Below are 19,708 nucleotides of genomic sequence, written 5' to 3' on the forward strand. Positions count from 1 at the left end.
TTAACACAGCGTTCTTATTTTACTCTACGGGTTTATTATCGTGATATTCAAAGAAACGAAAAATAGCAACAAAAATCTGCGCGAGTTATGGTAAAATAAATCCCTCACCGAACCCTATATAACACTATCACAAAGCTCATGTGTGGCAGCGTGGAGTAATTTGAGGCAGATAATCGTCAGCTAACATAAAGATTTTTGACACCGCTTATACGATTATCGGCCCGATACGTGTGAGCCATCGATTGTCGCTCTTTGTGATAATGATATCAAGCTTTGAATTTTGATACCCCGCAAAATGCTCTGTTATACAGAATGCTGAGACGACCGAATGCGTGTGGCACTTGCATCGCATACGCGACATTGTGTGTTGCCGTGTTATTATCAACACATGTACTTGATTTGAAATAGAAATATGCTATTGATTTGAAATTGAAATATGGTATTTTATGACTCCATCAAGTTATGGTATTGATGTGTGTTTTAAGAAAGGAAGGTATTGTGACTCTGTGTACGTGTTGAAAGCAATATCACTACGGGCGTATAAACATGTACATGAATCGTACACTGGGGTCAGCGATCTAATGAGGTGAGGGCGTCATAGACTTGAGAAAAATCCATTCATAAACAACGCGACGGATACAAGCACACATCCAGTATACCCGCATGTACATCGTTTAAAATAGCCTCGTGTATCCATCCATTTTAACCAGGTAAATCAAAGGAGGTGTCTAATGACAATCAATTTTGTAAAATCTCAAGTTTTTGTAACCACGCGCCATCAAAAACGCCCGCACGAGATCGACAACCCGAAAAAGCGTACGCGCATTGTCTGCGTTATGACTGGTGATGTTTTGCGCTAGTCGCCGGCACCGCAAACCGCGTAATACGAGCCCGTGCAATTGGTAGGCAATAGCTGCATACATTGTTCGCGCAATTCGCCATGGTTTTCTTTATTTCGCTGACTAGTCTCAGGTTGCTTCTGCACCTGATCCGCCAGTGTACAATGTCTAGTCACATTGTGTAAAATCGGACGCGACCCGCACTAGAATTGAATATCAATTCTTATTTATTCATACTCGTTAATTAGAGGAAATATTAATACCTATCCGATTGGAAATCCCCTTCTTTATGCTGTAGTTTTTGTAAAAGGTTGATACTGGCTAATGACTCGGCAAAGAATTGCTCCTTGTGTTAAACAATGGTTTTATTGATATGATGAGCGGTGTACATCTGTCCTGCCTACATTTCAAAACATTCAAATGAGTCATGTTAAGAGGTTAACTAAAGAATTAACTATTGTGAATTGTCAACGATTAATCATGGACGAATTGGCCATGGTTGGTGATTTGGCATTACGAAACAATGAAAGGATGATGAGTACAGAACAAAACGCTTTGATCGTCCGCGTCATATATTAGGATATCTTACTGTTGGATTCTTTATTGACGATGTTTCATACTACCGTGACATTCTACGACTAATGACTAGACACACCCGAGAGATGAAACTAAAACACTGACAAGGAAAATGCGCAAACAATCACGAGTGCGTATAGTACCCGTACCGAATTGAGTACTTTCCGTACATTTCTAAACTAAAACCAATGGTTATGTAGTGGTGGTATCATTCCTACTAGTCCAGGCTAGAGGGAAATTCCCTTTAGCTCAGTCGGTAGAGTGTATAAGCGAGAGGTCCCGGGTTCAATCCCCGGTTGGACCTTGATGTTTTTCCTCTGTTACAATTAGCGCCCAACGTGGTAAAAGGGTACTAATAATTTGTTTAGATGCTGGTGTGTCTTTGGATAATGAATGAACCCTTTGTATCACGGAAGAACCCGGTTGTGAGGACACAACTTTCCCGAACAGGGGGAGTATGTAGTGGTGGCATCATTCCTACTAGCCCAGGCTATAAGGAAATTCCCTTTAGCTCAGTCGGTAGAGTGATGGCCTTATAAGCGAGAGGTCCCGGGTTCAATCCCCGGTTGGACCTTGATGTTTTTCCTCTGTTACAGTTACATTAAGATGTTTACGCTGATTAAAACCATTGATTAGACCATGTAAAAACGGACAAAAATCCATTTTTCTCAGATGCAGTGGAAAAAATATTACCACCAAATGGTGTTTGACTAAAGGCGGAATAGAATTTGGGGTTCGAATTTTTACATTTTAAGCTTTAACTGGCAAATAAGTGTCACTTTAAGGAAAAATACGTTGCTTCTCTGTCTATAACAGAAATTTCCTTTTTTCAAAACAAATTCTACGCTACCCTCGAAAATAATATGACGATGAAATGAATTTCTTTGAAAATACAAAAAGACGATTCACGCCAAAGAGCAAAATGGGTTGTGAAATTACACACTACAATTACGCATAACTGGCTACAATCAGCCAAAATAAAGTATTTTAAAAATTGTCTTCACTTCAGAAGCGAATAGAAGGGACAGATCTGCCTTCTGAAGTGTCGTTTTGCAAAATTCGTTTCAATTTATGAGAAGAGTATCATCAAAAGTTTGGTAATACGCTATAATCTTTATATAGACAGTCACCTTTATACATGTAAGTCAAAACATCATTGTGTTTGCGTGACATTTTAAACTGAAATCGAATTTCGTTTTGTCGCTTGGCACTTTTAGTAATTTGAATCGTCTTATTCTTAGCTGAATCGCTTTGGATTATAATATTCGAAAACGTGCAAAACCGAAGATCTTACACAGACTCCAAAGTGGCGGAAATCTATTCTGAATCACCCGCAGTGGCCGCGCAAAAATATGCCATAATGTGATACAAAAGTTGTCAAAGACGTGAATTTCTCTTTTAATTCAAAGAGAAATTCTACACTCTTTAAGTTCAAAGCGGTGGGATATGCAATCTTATTTCAGTCTTATGTCACCGCTAAGAGAACAATCATTGGTGTCTAATTCCCTATTGTCAACATACTATTTCAGAAACTTCTAAATGTGCTTAAAGTCAATTTGATGCCGCCAACTCGTAACATTCATTAAGTTACTCAATTTACTCTTCAATTATTTAAAATCTTCATATAAACAGGTTTTTAATGATTCTAAACGACTTATGACATTAGAAGTTTCAACCTGTTATGTCTGTACCCTGGGTTTGAATTAGGAGATCGCTTACAGTTTCACAATTGTCCACAAGGGCTTCTTCAGGAGTGACGTTGTTCTCGCCCGATCTCGCAACTTCCCGTGAGAAGACTGTCAGCATTGTCCTCACTGCCCTGTCGGTACGTGGGCGACAAGTGTGTCGCCAGTAACACTTGAGCACCGGAAAATAAGTCAGTTTTAACACGTTCACTGCCGCCCCAGTTTTTTGAGCGCACTGCCATTTGCCATGTTTGCCAGGTTTTGCGTTTTGCTCCGTTGCCACACCACGAGTGTAGGCCATGAGCCTAGATCACACCTAGTGCATAATGAACACACTAAAATAAACACATATCTCATAATGCTTTACAGAACGGAAGCATATTCACCCTTGCCAGTCATTTGAAATACATGTACATGGAATAATGCATAGCATGCTCCGAATATACTCGTGCCTTGGCAATGGAGCAGGAACCAGCTTACGAGTATATTCATGGCTCAGAAGCGAACGTGTTAATAGTGCTACATGTGACGGTACATGGCGGCGAGCAGGGGTATTCTTCTGAAAGCCACCTTAATCTCATGCCAAATTTGACTTTAGAAGCCGTGTTTAACATTTTCCAGTTCCACCCCTCTTGTGTTCCCTTTCGAATTTCGAGTTGGGGGGCTGGAAAGAGAAGGAGATGGAACACGTGGACATTGGGAACAAACTTTAATCCCCCGGCACGGTGAAAGGTTCAATTTGATAATAAATCTACGCAGTTTATACACATACTCGTCTGGTTACTCTAAGCTGTGACGCATGTGTTACAATTAGCAACAGTTGCGAACCGAAGCTTCCAGATTGAAGTGGGGCGGAATTAGTTATCTCGACCATGGAAGGCAAATCACTGATATGAACTGTGTACATCCACATTCATTTTATCAATTATCAACAACATTATTATTCCGTAGGAAAATTGAAAACTGAACTGCCTATTTGATACAAATATGAACAGCTTGGTTACATTGTATATTGTTTTTACGATAGTAGATTAGACGTGAGCTGTTATGAAATTATGATTGCTCGATCGTTATAGGTAATTATCTTTTATCAGTTTCTAATATACTACAATGTGAAAGACGATGACTGCAATTAGTATACAAATCAATTATGATGCGAGTGACAATTATTTTGTTTCGATATTTCGGACACTGAAATGACTACGCCCCTGTCCTACGACTTTCAACGCACCAGACCTAAAACATGACATTTTCCTATCAATTTCGTTGGGCTCGGTTGGTACAGTCACGTGATTGCTTGTTTTGAAAAAATCCAAAATTTCGCGATTTTAATTTTCGCGATTTTAATTTTCGCGAACCTTAGTTGTTCGCGAAATATGCGAAAATAAAATGCCTGCAAAGCTTTTGCAGTTTCAGAAGGCAAGCTGAGGTGAAAATGAAGAGGGTTTATGAAGAGGGTCTTCCTCACTGACATACAGTACTTTCTTTGTTCCTCGAGAGAAATTTCTTTTTGAAAACCCTCTTAGTCTTCCACCACTCCCTGATTCCTTGTCGGGAGTGATATTTTCATATTAATTGTCCCCTTATCATAATAGATGTCCTCCTCGCCATCGGCACTCAATAACAGGATTGTCACAATTGTGTTTTCTTTACCTGCCTAATTCAATTCTCCTAATTAATTCGATTTCCTTGAGTATGGGATAAAACGCTCTCAGCGCAGATTCCGAGATCATCCAACCTCGGTTCAATGATACTTCAGAGCGTTAGACGTACTCGTAATACATAGATAGCAGTTGTTAAGTGTTCGATGCAACGAGGTTGTCTGATTGTCATCAGGTGATTCTATTGGCATGCTACTTCAAGCTAGCTTTGCTGTTATATGGCCGCACTCCCGCCTCTCTCGTCACACACAGATTCCGAAACGCGTTTATTGTTTTGGAAGTGACTATTTGGCAAGCCCGGCTTACCAAACAGCGACTTTTTCTTGTCCTGAATGGAGAGCCGAACTCATTAATGTCAAAGTAAAGTCTCCAGCTCGCCAAACAGGGTAGATTTTTTACCTGTTTGGCAAGCCCGGCTGGCCGAACAGGGTGGCTTTTTTGTGCTGTTTGGCAAGCGGCTCTCCAAACAGGACCAAAAAAGATGCCTGTTCGGCGAGCGGCTTGCCAAATAGACCCGGCCTATTGTTTTTTGTGTATTGACTCGTGCCATGAAGATGTTATAACTGTTGTCCGTTTTACCATTGCTTTTCACAATAGGCAGCTTTAGCAACCCTAACGAAGAGTTATAAGCGGCAAAGTACGAACTACGGTATACCTCAATGTGGTCTATCGACAACGGTTTTTGTAGAGTTCCGACTCTGATTCTTTGTGCTAATATGAAAGCTGATTTACGATTTCGCGGAAATTACTTCGCGCAGGATTTGATTCCAGCACCGACCCTTGCACTTTGAACTTAGTCGTTCGTAAGGATTGCGAAACGTGCCTCTTGATAATGCATACTTTGGAATAGGACTGGTGTTGATGGATGTCAGCCTCCCTCCTATTTCATGCACTGTTGTTCATCAAACAGACAGAACAAATCAAAACAAGTCGTTACATACAATTGCGATTATAAAACAAATGGCCTTAGGACACTGTCGATGACTGAAACTGCCTCTTTTTAAAGGTTAATAAGTCAACAAATGATACACAATTATTGTAAACAAATTCAGGTTTATATATAACTCATTGTAAAGAGAATGGTACCATTTCTGGTCATTACTGAGTTTTCTTTGTAGAAATTCGATTGGATTGCTGTTAGAAACTTGTTGAGGTTCAGTGCAATCGGCGCCGTTTCTAGAAAGAGATCGACGTTTTTTTCGTCATTGATTTATGCCGGTTATTCCAGTTTAGGAGTAACATATGTTATAAAACAGCATATTGACTCTGAATCATAGAACTATGCATGTGGTAGCTTCCTTTCTTGTTGAAAATTTCGGGCCAAACATTTTTTTGCGCCGCGCAAATATAATTATTTGCAGCAGGCCCTATATATGAGCATTCATGAGCATGAGCATTCATCGATAGTGAGAGTAAAAAACCTTATCAATTGCCTCTCACTAAGCTATCCACTCGTCCAACGAGTATATTCCCTACACCAATTACTGTACCACCGGACGCAGGGAGACGATCAACATGCTATAAGCGTATTTAGAGATGGTCACCTTACACTTCATGAAAAACAAGGCCATACGTTATTACATGTTCTTTGGGCTATAGAGTGGTTTCACGTGACGTCATTACCTGCCATGCAGGGACAGAAGCAAGCAACCCCAACTCTACTGACCATGGCAGAATTTGATCCAATTAAGCACGGCAAATCATTGTTCTGCCCTCCAACATGGCTGACCGTGAAAACACTCGAAACACACATTATACACAGACATGCGTCCAGACAGTCGATAATAGGCTGGCGTTGCGGACTTCGTGAATGACCTCGATTTGCGAACAAAAGAATCGCGAATTTCTTTTGTCTAGAATTAATAAAGAATAACAAAAAACCAATGACATATCCCTTGGTGAAGCCATTCATACTACGCATTACAATGGTAATACCGATTGGTAAAATCAGTTAATATTTGTCCTCTGCATGCAATCATCCCAGTCGTAAATATTTAAGCTATATGGTCATGCTAAACGTTCTAAAATTAACTCGTAGTGTTCTGGGAATGCATACAAAAGGATTATCCAATGTTTTCGTTTGTCACAAGGCAAAAAGAAAAATGCAATGTTGGGAAACCCTTTGCTCATACCTGGGACGGTTAATGAATAGAAGAGTCATAACACTGCTAATGGTGAAGGCATAGCATTTAGTGCATTCGTGACAACATAATGTTGGTGGACGGTTTACCCTCGGGAATGTTACACTTAACACATCTTGAGGACGAAATCCAAGCCATTGTCAAGAACTAACTGGATATGGCGTTGGTGTGAAAGTCGTAGTTGGACTGAGACCCAAGAAGGTAAGTTATTTGTTCTGCCTGTAGTAACTGTCAAATATCGGTTTGTCATACGTTAAGGTGAATTAAAGTGACTCAATTTTGCCAGTCTAAGAAACACCAGAACTCATCCAAAACCCACAAAATGGTAAAAGTTTTACCCGAAGGACATCACCTCTGGTCTGCATGACCTCCGGAAACAGAATCTTGACCGATTTTTGGTGTTTGATCGGGTTCTGGTGTTCCTAAGATTGGCATAATAGGGTCAGAGATCATATTGTAAGAAAAGTGCTTATTTTTAGAACTAGGTATGTGCAGGATTGGAACGAATGGTTCTCTAGTAACTCTGCAGTCAACTCTGAGAAGGGATTTGCGTGTCCAAGTCGGTCTTACAGGCCTAATTCAAGACGATTGTCATCATAAGTCAACAGCGCGGCAGGCGGCCACACGCTTCGTCCAGCTAACCCTATCCTCGGGTAGGCCCTCAATTTAGCTAGGTGTCAGCATCTTTCTCCATCTCCAAGACGATTGTATCCTTTCAGAATCCTGACGATGAAATGGTTTTCAAGGAAAGGACTCATCGTCCTCCTTCTCACGACTGGTGCGTTGGTCTCGTGTGTGGTGGTGTCAATGTACACTGGTTCAAGGTGAGTATACGGGGGAGAGGCATTGAGAGGCCCGCTGTCCATCCAATCATACATGTACAAATGCATTACATTGCCCTAGTAGCAGGAAAACCTATAAGTAACATGGTGGCTTACTGTTGACCTAGCATATTCCTTACACTAAATCAAGTGTGGACCATAATTCATTTGATTGTGGGCTGTGGGGAAAACTGATCGATACACGTATATGACTTATCATTGTCTTTTTGTTGTGAAAGAAAACTTATTGAATTCAGAAATATTTCATTTCAGATTTAGTCTTCCTTACAACATCCCGAGTCCCTTAACAGCTGCGAGAGACCCGAACAACAGGGGCGCTGACGAAAAGCTTGACATAAAGTCAGGGAAAGAATCACGTCAAAAGTGCTTTCCGAAAACCCATATAGCATTCGTGAAAGTTCATAAATGCGCCTCAAGTACCATAGGAAGCGTCCTAATAAAATTCGGTTACCAGCGACACCTTCTGTTTGGATTACCAACACAGGACGGCGGCCATATTGGATGGCCCCGACCCCTACTTCCGGAGCACGTGTACAGATTAAAGGATGCAATGTCGCTGGGAAAGAAGATGGATATGATTGTACACCATGCTGTATTTAGTTACAAAACGTTTAGCCACATTATGCCAAGTGATACAATATATTTAGCCGTTTTGCGCGAACCTTTTGAGCAGTTTCATTCTGCCCTAAACTTCTTCACGGGGCCTCGGAAAACTCTGCGGTTGCCGCCAAGGGACTTCGTGGCCAACTTTCTCCAGAACCCTGATAAATACGAGAAGCCGGTACCTTTTTGGTTCAGTAATAGGATGGCTGGAACGAAATCGATCACCCATAATATGATGGCGACGGACTTAGGATATCCACCTGATAAGTTCAATGACATTGAAAATATCAAAAGATTCATAAGCTTTATGGACAAAACCTTCTCTTTGGTTATGATAAAAGAATATTTTTTCGAATCATTAGTGCTTATGCGCAGGCGCCTATGCTGGGAAATCCGGGACATATTGTTCATAAAATTGAACTCCGCGCATAAGCGAACAAAATCTACTGACTCATATCCATCGGCTGTGAAGCAGAAATATTACAACTGGAGTAAAGTGGACTACGAAATGTATAAATATTTCAGAAATAAATTTCTAATCGAAGTGAAAAAAGAGGGAAGTGATTTTGTTGACGAAGTGAATCATTTTTTGAAAATTAACGAGGCCTTGAATACGTACTGTAAAATGAATCGGTATACGGAAGCTCCGTTCGAGTCACCCGAGTCAAGATGGAACGAACGGATTGTCTTTAAACGAGCGGAGTGTTCGATACTGTTTAAAATTCCTTACCAAATGACCAAAGGACTAAAGGAGAGTTTTGACCTAATGGTACCAAGATTTGAAGAAATAAAGGTTTAACCTGGTTTTACAAATCTATGAATTTCTTTTCTGTTTTTGCTTATATTTTATTTAAGTGGTCACTCTGTCCCTTTGCCATTAATCATGTCTTGTATCATGCTAAAAAAAACTTCATGCCAATTTATGAATACCCATTATAGAAGCGACATAAGACAGCAGATTAATTTTTTGACTCCAGCTTTCTTTTAAATCTGAGGTGCTGCAATCGTTATATATATATACGGAAAACCATCTCCCCTTGTCTAACGTTGAACATAAACCATTGAGCACTGCGTGCTCAGCGCTGAAAGTTCTTTAAATATAATTTCCCAAAGTATAGCGCAAACCTTTGTAACTGAAAGACTTCCTCCATAATATAACTGATCTGTTGTCATAACACGTTGCTGACGTTGCAAAGTCGTTCTCGAAGCGTTCGCCGGGCGTATCACAAAGAAACGACTCGCAGGTATTGACGTTTAAAGTGTTGTCAGAAGGCGATTCGCGAAGAATGGCAGGTCAAATATGTAATTTGTAATACGACGTGCGCTAATATGTTCTTTTTCCTCGTCGCTTTAGCCTGGCGTTATCTCTTTGAAAGTCACATAGGAATAGTGTGATATCATATGATATACGGATGCCGTTGGTTAAACAATAAGCACATCTCGGATGCTTATGAGTAGTATGTATGAGATGTTATCGGCGTCGACGCCGTTTGAGCCGCAGTTGGGAAGATGGAAGCGCCGGCGAATTGGCCGTTTCTGCTTACCCGTTTTTGTAAGCTGTAAAATAGAACTTCTGAGCATGTGATGCTTAAAAACGAGCCAATGTGTATCACCATGAGGCTGCATTATTTCTGTATTTCAATAGCTCGTGTAGCATAGTGTTTTTCACCAGTGTTGTTGTCTGGGAACTTGTAAATTGGCGTACTTGTATTCTGAACAAAATAGGGAGGTTAAGATGAAATTCCGACGCCTACTCACTTTTGAAACTGAATAACAGTCATACGGTAATATTTACGACTCAACTTGATTTAAGATTTCTTCAGTCACAGGTATATTTGAAATTCTAATCCGGACCTCAGAATGGAGCGGAAATAAGTCGTATTTCAATTTTGGGCCGCCGTCCCCAACTTAAAATATGACTTCATTTGCACCTGATTGAAACATCAAATCTAGCATGTTCGAATATTCTTTTACTAAAGTTCATGTGCTTCATCAGTGTGAAGTCATTCTTCAAATTAGTTCAATGGAAGAAGTTCTCAAGATGACTGTAAATTCACACTCTCAATGCTTAATCGGAGTCGGAAATTAATCTTTACCTCTTTATTGGAGACGAAACGAGTGTTTTTCTTTGGGACACCATTTTCTTCTCGTAGTCAAAGCCTCGGACAGCTGAACCTGAACAATTTTTGTACGTATCGTGATGAATTTGCGAAAATATCAATTTGAGATTGACTTCGCTCAAGATGATCATTCTGTTAACATGCGAATACTATCCTGGCTTAGAATTTCGTTCAGACAATTAGTAAGGAGAGCTCTAAGCTAGAGTCTCGGGGCCGCGGAAGCGATGTGGGTTTCTTATCACATCATGGCTGTCGCATGCGGCGGAGGATTAGCGTAATAGCCGATTAACGCCCGAGGCGTTTTCCCAGCGTCGCGGCGAAGCGTCTTCACCCGGAGTCCTTGGTTCGAGAAGCCATGAGGCGTACTCCTGTTATCTAAGAAGAGGTCGAACCAGGGATTTGGGGGTGCATTAGGTCTATGTGCACCCCCACCTCCCAAAAACCCAACAAGAACGGCAGAAAAGTTCCGCAAGAGCCGAGGACGACTTGGATATATATACAGATGCAAGGCAAACTAGAAATTGTGAAAATCTAAGAGGCAATGTTTGACTGTTAAAAACTCTAAAGCAGGTCACATAATTGTAAACGTGTGAGTCGACATTCCATCGGATTTTTTCGTATATTTGGTATGGCATACTGAAGAGGCTCTAAAGAAATCTGTGATCCGTATACCTGTCTGCATACCTACTGGCATCGTGAAAGAAAGGCATGTTCTTTCACCTCCAAGATACCATGAGAATACCCTCTCAGGAAGAGTGTCCTTGTGACCCTCATGAACGAAGAACAATTAATCGCTTGATGACAATTGAACATCGCAAATCCGTGAGATTTTCTCACAAAGATTTTTTCATTTCCTTATTCTTATGTGCGTGTTCTTACGCCTTATAGAATTGATTAGATGCGCCTTGGAGCCCGGGGCCAGGGAATCTACTCCGCCCCGCTAATCCCGACTAAACAGAGTCCTACATAAGTGGGCATCACTTGTTCGAGTTATTTCAAGCATTATCCTGTCACAATGGCATCCTAATCAAGAGTAATGATTGGTTACCACTAACAGAAGCGAGGTTTTGGCACCTTATTAATTTAGCAAAATAATTAAGTACATGTTTTAGCCTATTACTCGGGTTGTTGGGCGCGCTGGAAAGATATCACCGCCTGAGATAGCAGGAGCAGCTACGGGTGATGTGACCAGCCTTCTAGCAGACAAAACAGAGCGGTCGGACCACGATCCGGGTTCGAGGACTTACGGGCGTCTTAAGGAATTAATCAAACTCAAAGAATCTTCTAAAGATAATTTCGCTAATGGGTATGGGTGTATTATGAATAAATCTTGGCAAATTGAGAATTAAGAGGATTCGTTTATGGGGCGTGTTGACCATATTGCGGTCTATTCACAAGGAGGGCATTACGGAATTGTCCCGTTAATAGTACTCGAGTAGAACAGATGAGGTTCTTGAGATGCTCTGCAATACATGCGAGTGATTCTACTAACTTGACGCCTGCGAAACGCGCCCAACATGCATGTAAAGGGTTGACAATAGGCACCACGGGCATTTTGGTTTGGACTTGAAATCCTAAACCAATTAGAACGAATTCGATGCCAATTTCGAAGGTTGGAGTTGGTTCAGCCTCCTAGGTATTGACTTCATTTTGATGGAGTTCTGATTCCATTAGGGTTCGTTCTCTCCAAAGGAACAACTGAGTTGAACTGAGAAATGTGATCAAATCTCATCTACAAAGAGGTAGTGGTGTTACACGTCACTAGATCTTATACATGTATGTACTTCGTAATATCTCCTATATCATATAAGTTCGGTGTAGAAGTAGAAAATGTCCCCTCGAAAAAGTGTCCGTCCTTATTGTATTCTGACGTTGGTTTGTTTTGCCGTCCTTGGTTGGTGCTGGGACCTATTGTCCCACCTTTTTCACATCGACCGGGAGCACAAAAGGCCCGAAAATGATACTAAGAAAAACCGACGACGCGGTCAATAAATATGGAAATCGACCAGTTACATTTATCGGGCAATCGATTGGAATGGGGAGTAACTGTGATCTCTACAAACAAACTATTTGCCACTGGAATGCCATTTATAGACAAAACCCCCATCATCTGATCGAGAATTATTGTAATAACCCCAGGCATGGTAAACGATTACTACGTGTCAAATAAAACATTGCTCTACTTTTGATGTTTAGTAAACGCCTTTTCGTTTTTCGGTAAAATCTGACCGGATTTCGTAATCTAAACATTTATAGACAAATACTGTACACCAAAAAATGCCTTGGTGAATTTTTAGTAAATTTTGTTGAGTTGTGGATTACAGGTACGGAGTGAGGCGACGTAGCGACGCATGCATGTATGCCTCCGATTTTCGTTTTTTTCAATCTCTCGCTAAATCAATATAGGGGTGTTATCGACGGGCAAGAAAACAGGTACTTAACTTCCATCTTGACATCTCTCATCCGATCCAGGTTTTCATGGATAGGGCATGGTTTCCTCGGTATCAAAAAGCCTGTGTTGAAACAGCATTGAAAATGCCCGATGATTTGCTGCAACAACCCAGTCCAAAATGGTTCTGATAATCATCTCATGTGGCTATGAATATATATTGTTCGAAGAAAACTAGTGTTTAATGTGACACCTAGTACATGGCGATGAGGAACTGGGAAGTTTGAAATTTGAGACTTCTCGTTGATCAGCCTGTGGCAAGACGAACACATACAATGTCGACTTGCTTCAAACTATAGTATGTTATAACACAAACAGGACTGAATATGATCGAGATGTCACATGATTTCAAGTTTCATTTTTCAACCATGTTTTCTGCATACTACACCAGGTTGCAGAATCATTGTCGGAAAATCGAGTTCAGACTTTTTCGTCCAAATATTTTTACACTGATCTCTGGACGCTCTCGCTCGATGTGCACCCTGTGTCTGCAGAGAATGCCTCGATTTCGATTTGTGTACTGGGGTAGATGGGTATAATCTTCAGAAGATCCAAATGCACATCTCGAACATTCCCGGGAGCTCAGTTACGTCCTTACTCGGGAATGTATATTTGAACCTTCAGCTTTCACGGTCATTGGCACGTACCCCGCCGAGAACAACTTCTTCTCGAACTTAGAGGAGAGGACGGAGCGTGGGAGTTGATGTGGATAGGCGTGCGGTCGAGGAGAGTGTATGCTTGATGCAGGTCTGCATTCATGGCCCACATTCGTTACAAGTTGAGAGACAAAGGATCACCTTTGCTTCGTGTATATTAAGGGAAATCCTGTCCGTAATGTACATAATGCAAAGTTTGTTCACTCCACAATCATGACTCGATCTGATGCATTGGTCGTCCCAGTGTATCTACCATTGCTCATGGTGTGTATTCTCTTCTCGTAATTCTCATCGAACACGTAATGCAGCAGACTCACGCTGTCATATACACATGTACTGTACATGTAAGTACATGGAGACCACTCTCTCTCTCCAAATCACTTACTGTTTCTGACCAGCCTCCCGCCGTGGCTGAGGTTACAATAACAAAGTTCAATAACAAAGTCAAAAACACACAAATTAATTCCAGATAATAATTTATCGAAAATCATAAAAATTTATTTGATTTGACAATATCGTACATTATAAAGAAAACGACTTAGCCGTAGTTCGCAATAGTCAACGAACACTGTGTACATATTTAAGCGACATGATGAGCCAATCATAACACTGTTTACATATCAATAGACCACGTGACTTCATCAAGTTGAGCTAGCTTCGAGGCAAGAAAATGGCTGGAAGATTCCAGAAAAGATGGGCTAGTTTACCTGATGGAACAAAATTCGATTACACGTTATTTGACCGACTTGCGTCGAAATGCTCATTTACCGCAAATAGGCCGGCTGGCGGCCGAACTAACCGTTAGAAAACACAGCATATGTTTTTGAAGTGAATGCCCTCGAATGCCTCCAACCACATACAGTGCTGGGTCAGTTTATGCGTAAAATCCGTAAATAAAGATGTATGCTGTGTCTACGCAATTAAGCCGGTTCAGGGGCACCATAATCATATAAAAGGCTTACATGCACGTGTAACATACGCGGCTCAGCCGGCTTCAAAGCGTCGACACAGTATTTGATTGACCTAATTCCAATGCCTGGAGACACTGCATAACCTCTACTGTCAGGGGTTGAAGCCATCGGAGTGCGGCGAAATCACTTCATGCGTATATTTTAACCCATCATTTCGACAGTTGATATTGGAATATCACCTAGTCAAACTTAAGCACATTAAAATTTTGAAAATTTAGCACTATGTTTTATGTTTTCCAATGGTTAATTAATATAGTTCTCGTTTGACGAACTATATCACTGTAAACCATAACCAACAGAAAAAGAAGTCAGAAATGCACTAATTGTCCAGGGAAAAATAATGCTTTACGACACAAAATAATATTTACCGGATTAAATCTTGGAATGATAATCAATAATCAATAACTAAAAGTGATTTGAACATCAAAGTGATTTGGTTTATCTATTCAACAGTTTAGTCCAATTATCGTTAATGTATGCACGAAATGTTTATGTAGTCAATTATGCACTTAGTCCGGGAAGAAGTTCGAAGCAGTGTTCCCAATTCACCTTAAAAGTAAAAGCAAATCAAAAACCTGCTCCCTCTATATATTTATATATACCAGGGATTCTTTCAAATTAGACGCACCAAAATATGACATAAGCTCTCTTGGATCTGACAATTTTTGTAATTTGTACTTTATTTAAGAATATTCAAGAATTTCTGTCCTTCCTGAATGCAGTAGTTTTAAAAATAGAGTGAAATTTATATTTCTACTATGTCAACCAATGGCAATGCTGACTGAAATATTTGTTGGAACAACTCGTCGCTTCTGCATTAGGCTTTCGAAGAAACCCTTGTTTTATAGGCTAAGTCTTATTCGCTGAACATCTAATATGTGTTTAAAACAATTTATTTTCAGAATGGCAAGAGAAGTAGCTAAAGGAATACAAAAAATCTCTGAACGTTTAAAAAAAGTCTTATATATCGGCTCGTCAGCCAAACCTTCACAGCATTTTATTTTATATTGGAATAAAACATTACGTTCCAGATCTCGATTTGTACGTGCTCGGAATATCTCTCTCCTGAATCGGGAATCGGCCGCCATCTTTTAGCCGTCAGAACGAGTTTATGCTATCCTTTATTGTGCAAAGGAAAGGTCCGAACTGGCGGCTGAGAGACGACGGTTAAATAGATCAAATTGTCGGAGTCTGTTAAAAGACGGGACGTAGTTGTAAAAGTAAAACAACCTCTAACTTTGTCAGATATGTTTATGAGAAAATACTCACTATCTAGCAGGATCAGACCAGTAAAAGTGTGCAGTAAAATATCTGTACCCGCCGAAATAGTTCTACTGCGAGTCGAGAATTTGGAGTCTACATGAGTGCCACGCAAAAGGTCGAGCTTCGAGCGCTACAAGAAATGACGCAAATATTTAAGCACACTGCACTTACTTGAGGCAGTACAAAAAATCAAAAACTGAGTCTCGCGCTCTGCAGAAAATCTCTCGAATATTGAGCCTCGCTCACTGCAGGAAATGATTTTGCGGAAGACTCCAAAATATCGCCTCACGCAGGACATATTACCGGGGCATTTTTGGGAAGATATATCAACAAATATACTAAACTTCAATTTAGACGAAATAGCATACGACGATTGAACACACGGAACAGAAATAATATAGGTTTTGTACATGCGCAGCATTGATATGTCTAGCAGTTTAAGACCTATGGAATCAAATAAAGAACCACCTTGGAAAGTCTACATCAAAGTCTCGGAGAGCGTGCGGCGGGTTTGACAGAGTGTTGATACCAAGGAGATAGTGAATGGGGTCGCGGGTTCAAATCACGGTCGATGCCTGAACTCATGAGGCAGACTTGTATTCGGGTTTCTTAGGGGTTGTCAGGGGACCTCAGGACCCAAGTAAAAAATAGGTTTCGGCAAATCAATGTTGCCCGAATATTCAGAGAATCGGCAAGCCTAAATTATTGGCGTGAAAGAAATGTATGATGAATCTCTCCCAAGTATAAGCATTAAAAATATCTCCTTGGCTTCAGAAGTAAAATAAAGTACAGAAACAGCAGCATATGCCCATATTAGTCTTGTTCCACCCGGCGCCTATCTTGCGAGATTTTGATTTTAACTAGCAGTAAATACCTTAAGTCAACCAAACAACACTCTCTTGGCTAAAACCGTCAGTTAGAAGCAGTGAAGACCATAATTGTCGTTAATAGATTTATTTGACTACATCGTAACTGTTAAGTCGGTTAACTCGATAATTACTTGATAATCAATCAATTTTGTTGTAATATATTTCAGACGTTCTGCAATATAATCGGTGTTTGGGACAATTAATTGGAATTTAATTGGCAAAGTACATTATTATATCTCATATCACCGAATAAAAAAACCCAAAAACCATTTCTTTCTGTTTTGTAAACAAATAGGCCTACTTGCGCAAGCTTATAATGATAATATCTTTGGTATACATGTAAGAGAAAGGACCCGCCCCTTAAATCCGACGGAACATTTGGCGTGCACGGAGTGAATTGAAGCCATTTAAAGAGGCTCGGAAAATGAAAAACAAGTACATTTGTACACGTACATGTATGTACTGGGCTTTTTATGCAAAGAACCGAGTGTTTATGCAGCTAAATGCCTGTCTCGGAGAACGCGTTCTAGCAGATCTTTCCGAGAGATGATGATGGTATCATCCGACATATCGCCTCGACACACTAAGATCTGAGGTCAAAACTCCCCTGCACTGTGTCCCTAAAATGTCGGTTTTGGTGGTGATTTGGGACAAGTTTGGTTAGGATGCCGATTTATGGTTACGGAGACGACAGGCAGAGTACATTCCAGCGCTAGCTTAAGTAAGATAGTTGTATGTATACGTATAGATTCGAGTATAACAAGGACCTTGGTAAGAGCTAAATACTTCCAGCTTGGTACATACAGATATCTGTAATTGAGGCAAAAATACCGATATCAGTCACTTTGAAGATATTATTATACAAAAGTCGATGAATGCGCTGTACTTTATAAGATACCTGGAGAGATCTGAAGACGATTGTAAATAAAGTTGCCCTTACTCGAACGACGAATCCATATTATGTTCGATCAGATTTAATGTTTATCGGATACGAATGGAGAGGGTATAAAAATTGACGCATCTAATATCATTACATGTAAATACCGCGAGTGTACTGATTTTACAAACTTGAATTTTCCAAAATATCCTACTCCTAACCGAGAGGTACTGATCCGGCCTAAGTTTTCAAAGATAACTTCATACGTCTTTTTCACTATTTGATGCGGGTTATGCGTATTAAATAATTTGGGTACTGAAAGTTCAACAAAGATACAGCAGATATACCAAGTAAAAGAAATATTGACCAATTTTGTTTAAGTTGAAGACATTTCGACAAGTTAAAGCCAAGAGAGCGTGAAAATATGCTATAGTTGAGACCGTGGTGAAGATTCACCCATTATCATCAAAATATCAAGGGTAGAGAAAGACGCAGACCTTCCCTGATAATCACAACATAACACCCATTTAGCAAGAATCTGGCAAGTGAGAAAGTCGCTTTGCAACCCCGGGTGTCAGCAAAAAGGCAACATAATCACCTAGTTTCGAACATGGGCTCGTCCATTCATTGAATGGACGAGCCCATCATGGAAAATAGGGGATGGTTGACTTCGGATGATGTCACGGTAGTCACAGAGTTGTGATGAATGATGTAAGCGGTGCTGTGCTAGTAAGTAGGTCAAAATAGGTCCAGGCTGAAACATTTACGATACTTAACCCGCCCGAGATATGTTTGCAAATTATGTGTTGATGAGAGAAAAAGCGTATAGTAGACGGTTCTGCTTAAAGTCTCATTCCGTGATTGTTTACCTTTGTGTTTTGAATAGGGCGTCCCCTATGTCATTTTTACGAACTAAAATCGCTAAGTCATGTGACTCGTGTCGAACAACGTCCCCAGGTTAACAAGTGTGTATATGAAGCAGAATGCTTGTCGTTTGAAATATCCACCTGGGACGATGTTTGTACCGACCAAATCTACGTGTAGCACATGTACATTGAGTGCCTTTACATTGCACATGACGTTCAGCTACTATTTACATTATTTACACTAAATATATTAATAATCTTAAATTCTAATCCATTTACAATGACTACAATTTTCGTGAGCAAAGGCAGGCTTTTTTTGTTGGATACCACGCACCAATGTTTCAGCTTCAGCGCACTTTTAATGGAATCCATATCTCAAAACCGACGGAAATTTCAGTTGATCACATTACAGCAATTCTATTTCTCATAGCCCTGATCGAAGTCCTACATGATACGGGTGGGAAAATGACGTACCTATCTCAGGCAATCAAGAAACTAAATCCTATTTTCTTCGGGCCCGTACCATATTTGGCAAGAAAGAAAAATGGCGTCCTTCCAAAAGATTACCGTCGGCTTTGAGACAAAATAAATCTTGTCTATATTTTTGTCTATTTTGTGCACTTTAACAGCACGACGTACAAAACGACGTCGAGAATACAGCCCAGAAAGACATCGAAAAAGTACGGCGCACACCGGCGACTAAATAGCGAGTCACAGTCGGAGCAACACAACATCGACACAGCTGATTGGTCAAAAAAGAGTCAACTGACAATTCAGACAAGGTCATTTCTTGTCGCTTTTACTGGCGCCCTCTAGTTAGTCGCATGTGTGCGCACTTTACACTACATCATTGATAACTTACGCCTCGTTATGTGGAAAGAAACGTCATTCTGCTTTTGGAGAAATGCATAAAAATAAACTGCAAGTATCGTGTGTGGTTCGCGCAGAGCACCATCGACTCTTATGTAGAATATCGAGGTACTTCAAGTCCTTAAAAAAGGAGCTGTCGTTTGAAATGGAAAACATATATATTTGTCTAGTAGAGAAATATTTGACCAAGTGGAACGTATTGTTACTGTTGTGTTTGATGGTGTACAGCCTGGTCTTCATTAGCAAACTTCTCTGAACATGTGCTTCCATCACCAAAGACAGAGTTTGTCTCTGTTTAGGTTGGACTTCCACACTATGAAACAATGCATACATTGCCAAGCAAATGATTGGTCCACCTAATGAATCACGTGTTCAGCAGCTCTTCTATGATTGGCTGGTTTCGCCTAACTTCCGCAAATG

At 40.4% G+C, this 19,708-nt stretch overlaps 1 protein-coding gene across 1 annotated transcript; it reads left to right on the plus strand.

Moving 5' to 3' along the window:
- Nucleotides 1-8,120: 8,120 nt before the first annotated feature.
- Nucleotides 8,121-9,146, plus strand: LOC135489398 (galactose-3-O-sulfotransferase 2-like; the record flags this gene model as incomplete). The annotated part of the gene is made up of 1 exon (XM_064774741.1): nucleotides 8,121-9,146. A coding segment is annotated over one exon (1,026 nt), but the record flags the coding sequence as incomplete, so codon positions are not given.
- Nucleotides 9,147-19,708: the final 10,562 nt, after the last annotated feature.

This window comes from Lineus longissimus, chromosome 6 (assembly GCF_910592395.1).
Source record: "Lineus longissimus chromosome 6, tnLinLong1.2, whole genome shotgun sequence".
Lineage (NCBI taxonomy): Eukaryota > Metazoa > Nemertea > Pilidiophora > Heteronemertea > Lineidae > Lineus > Lineus longissimus.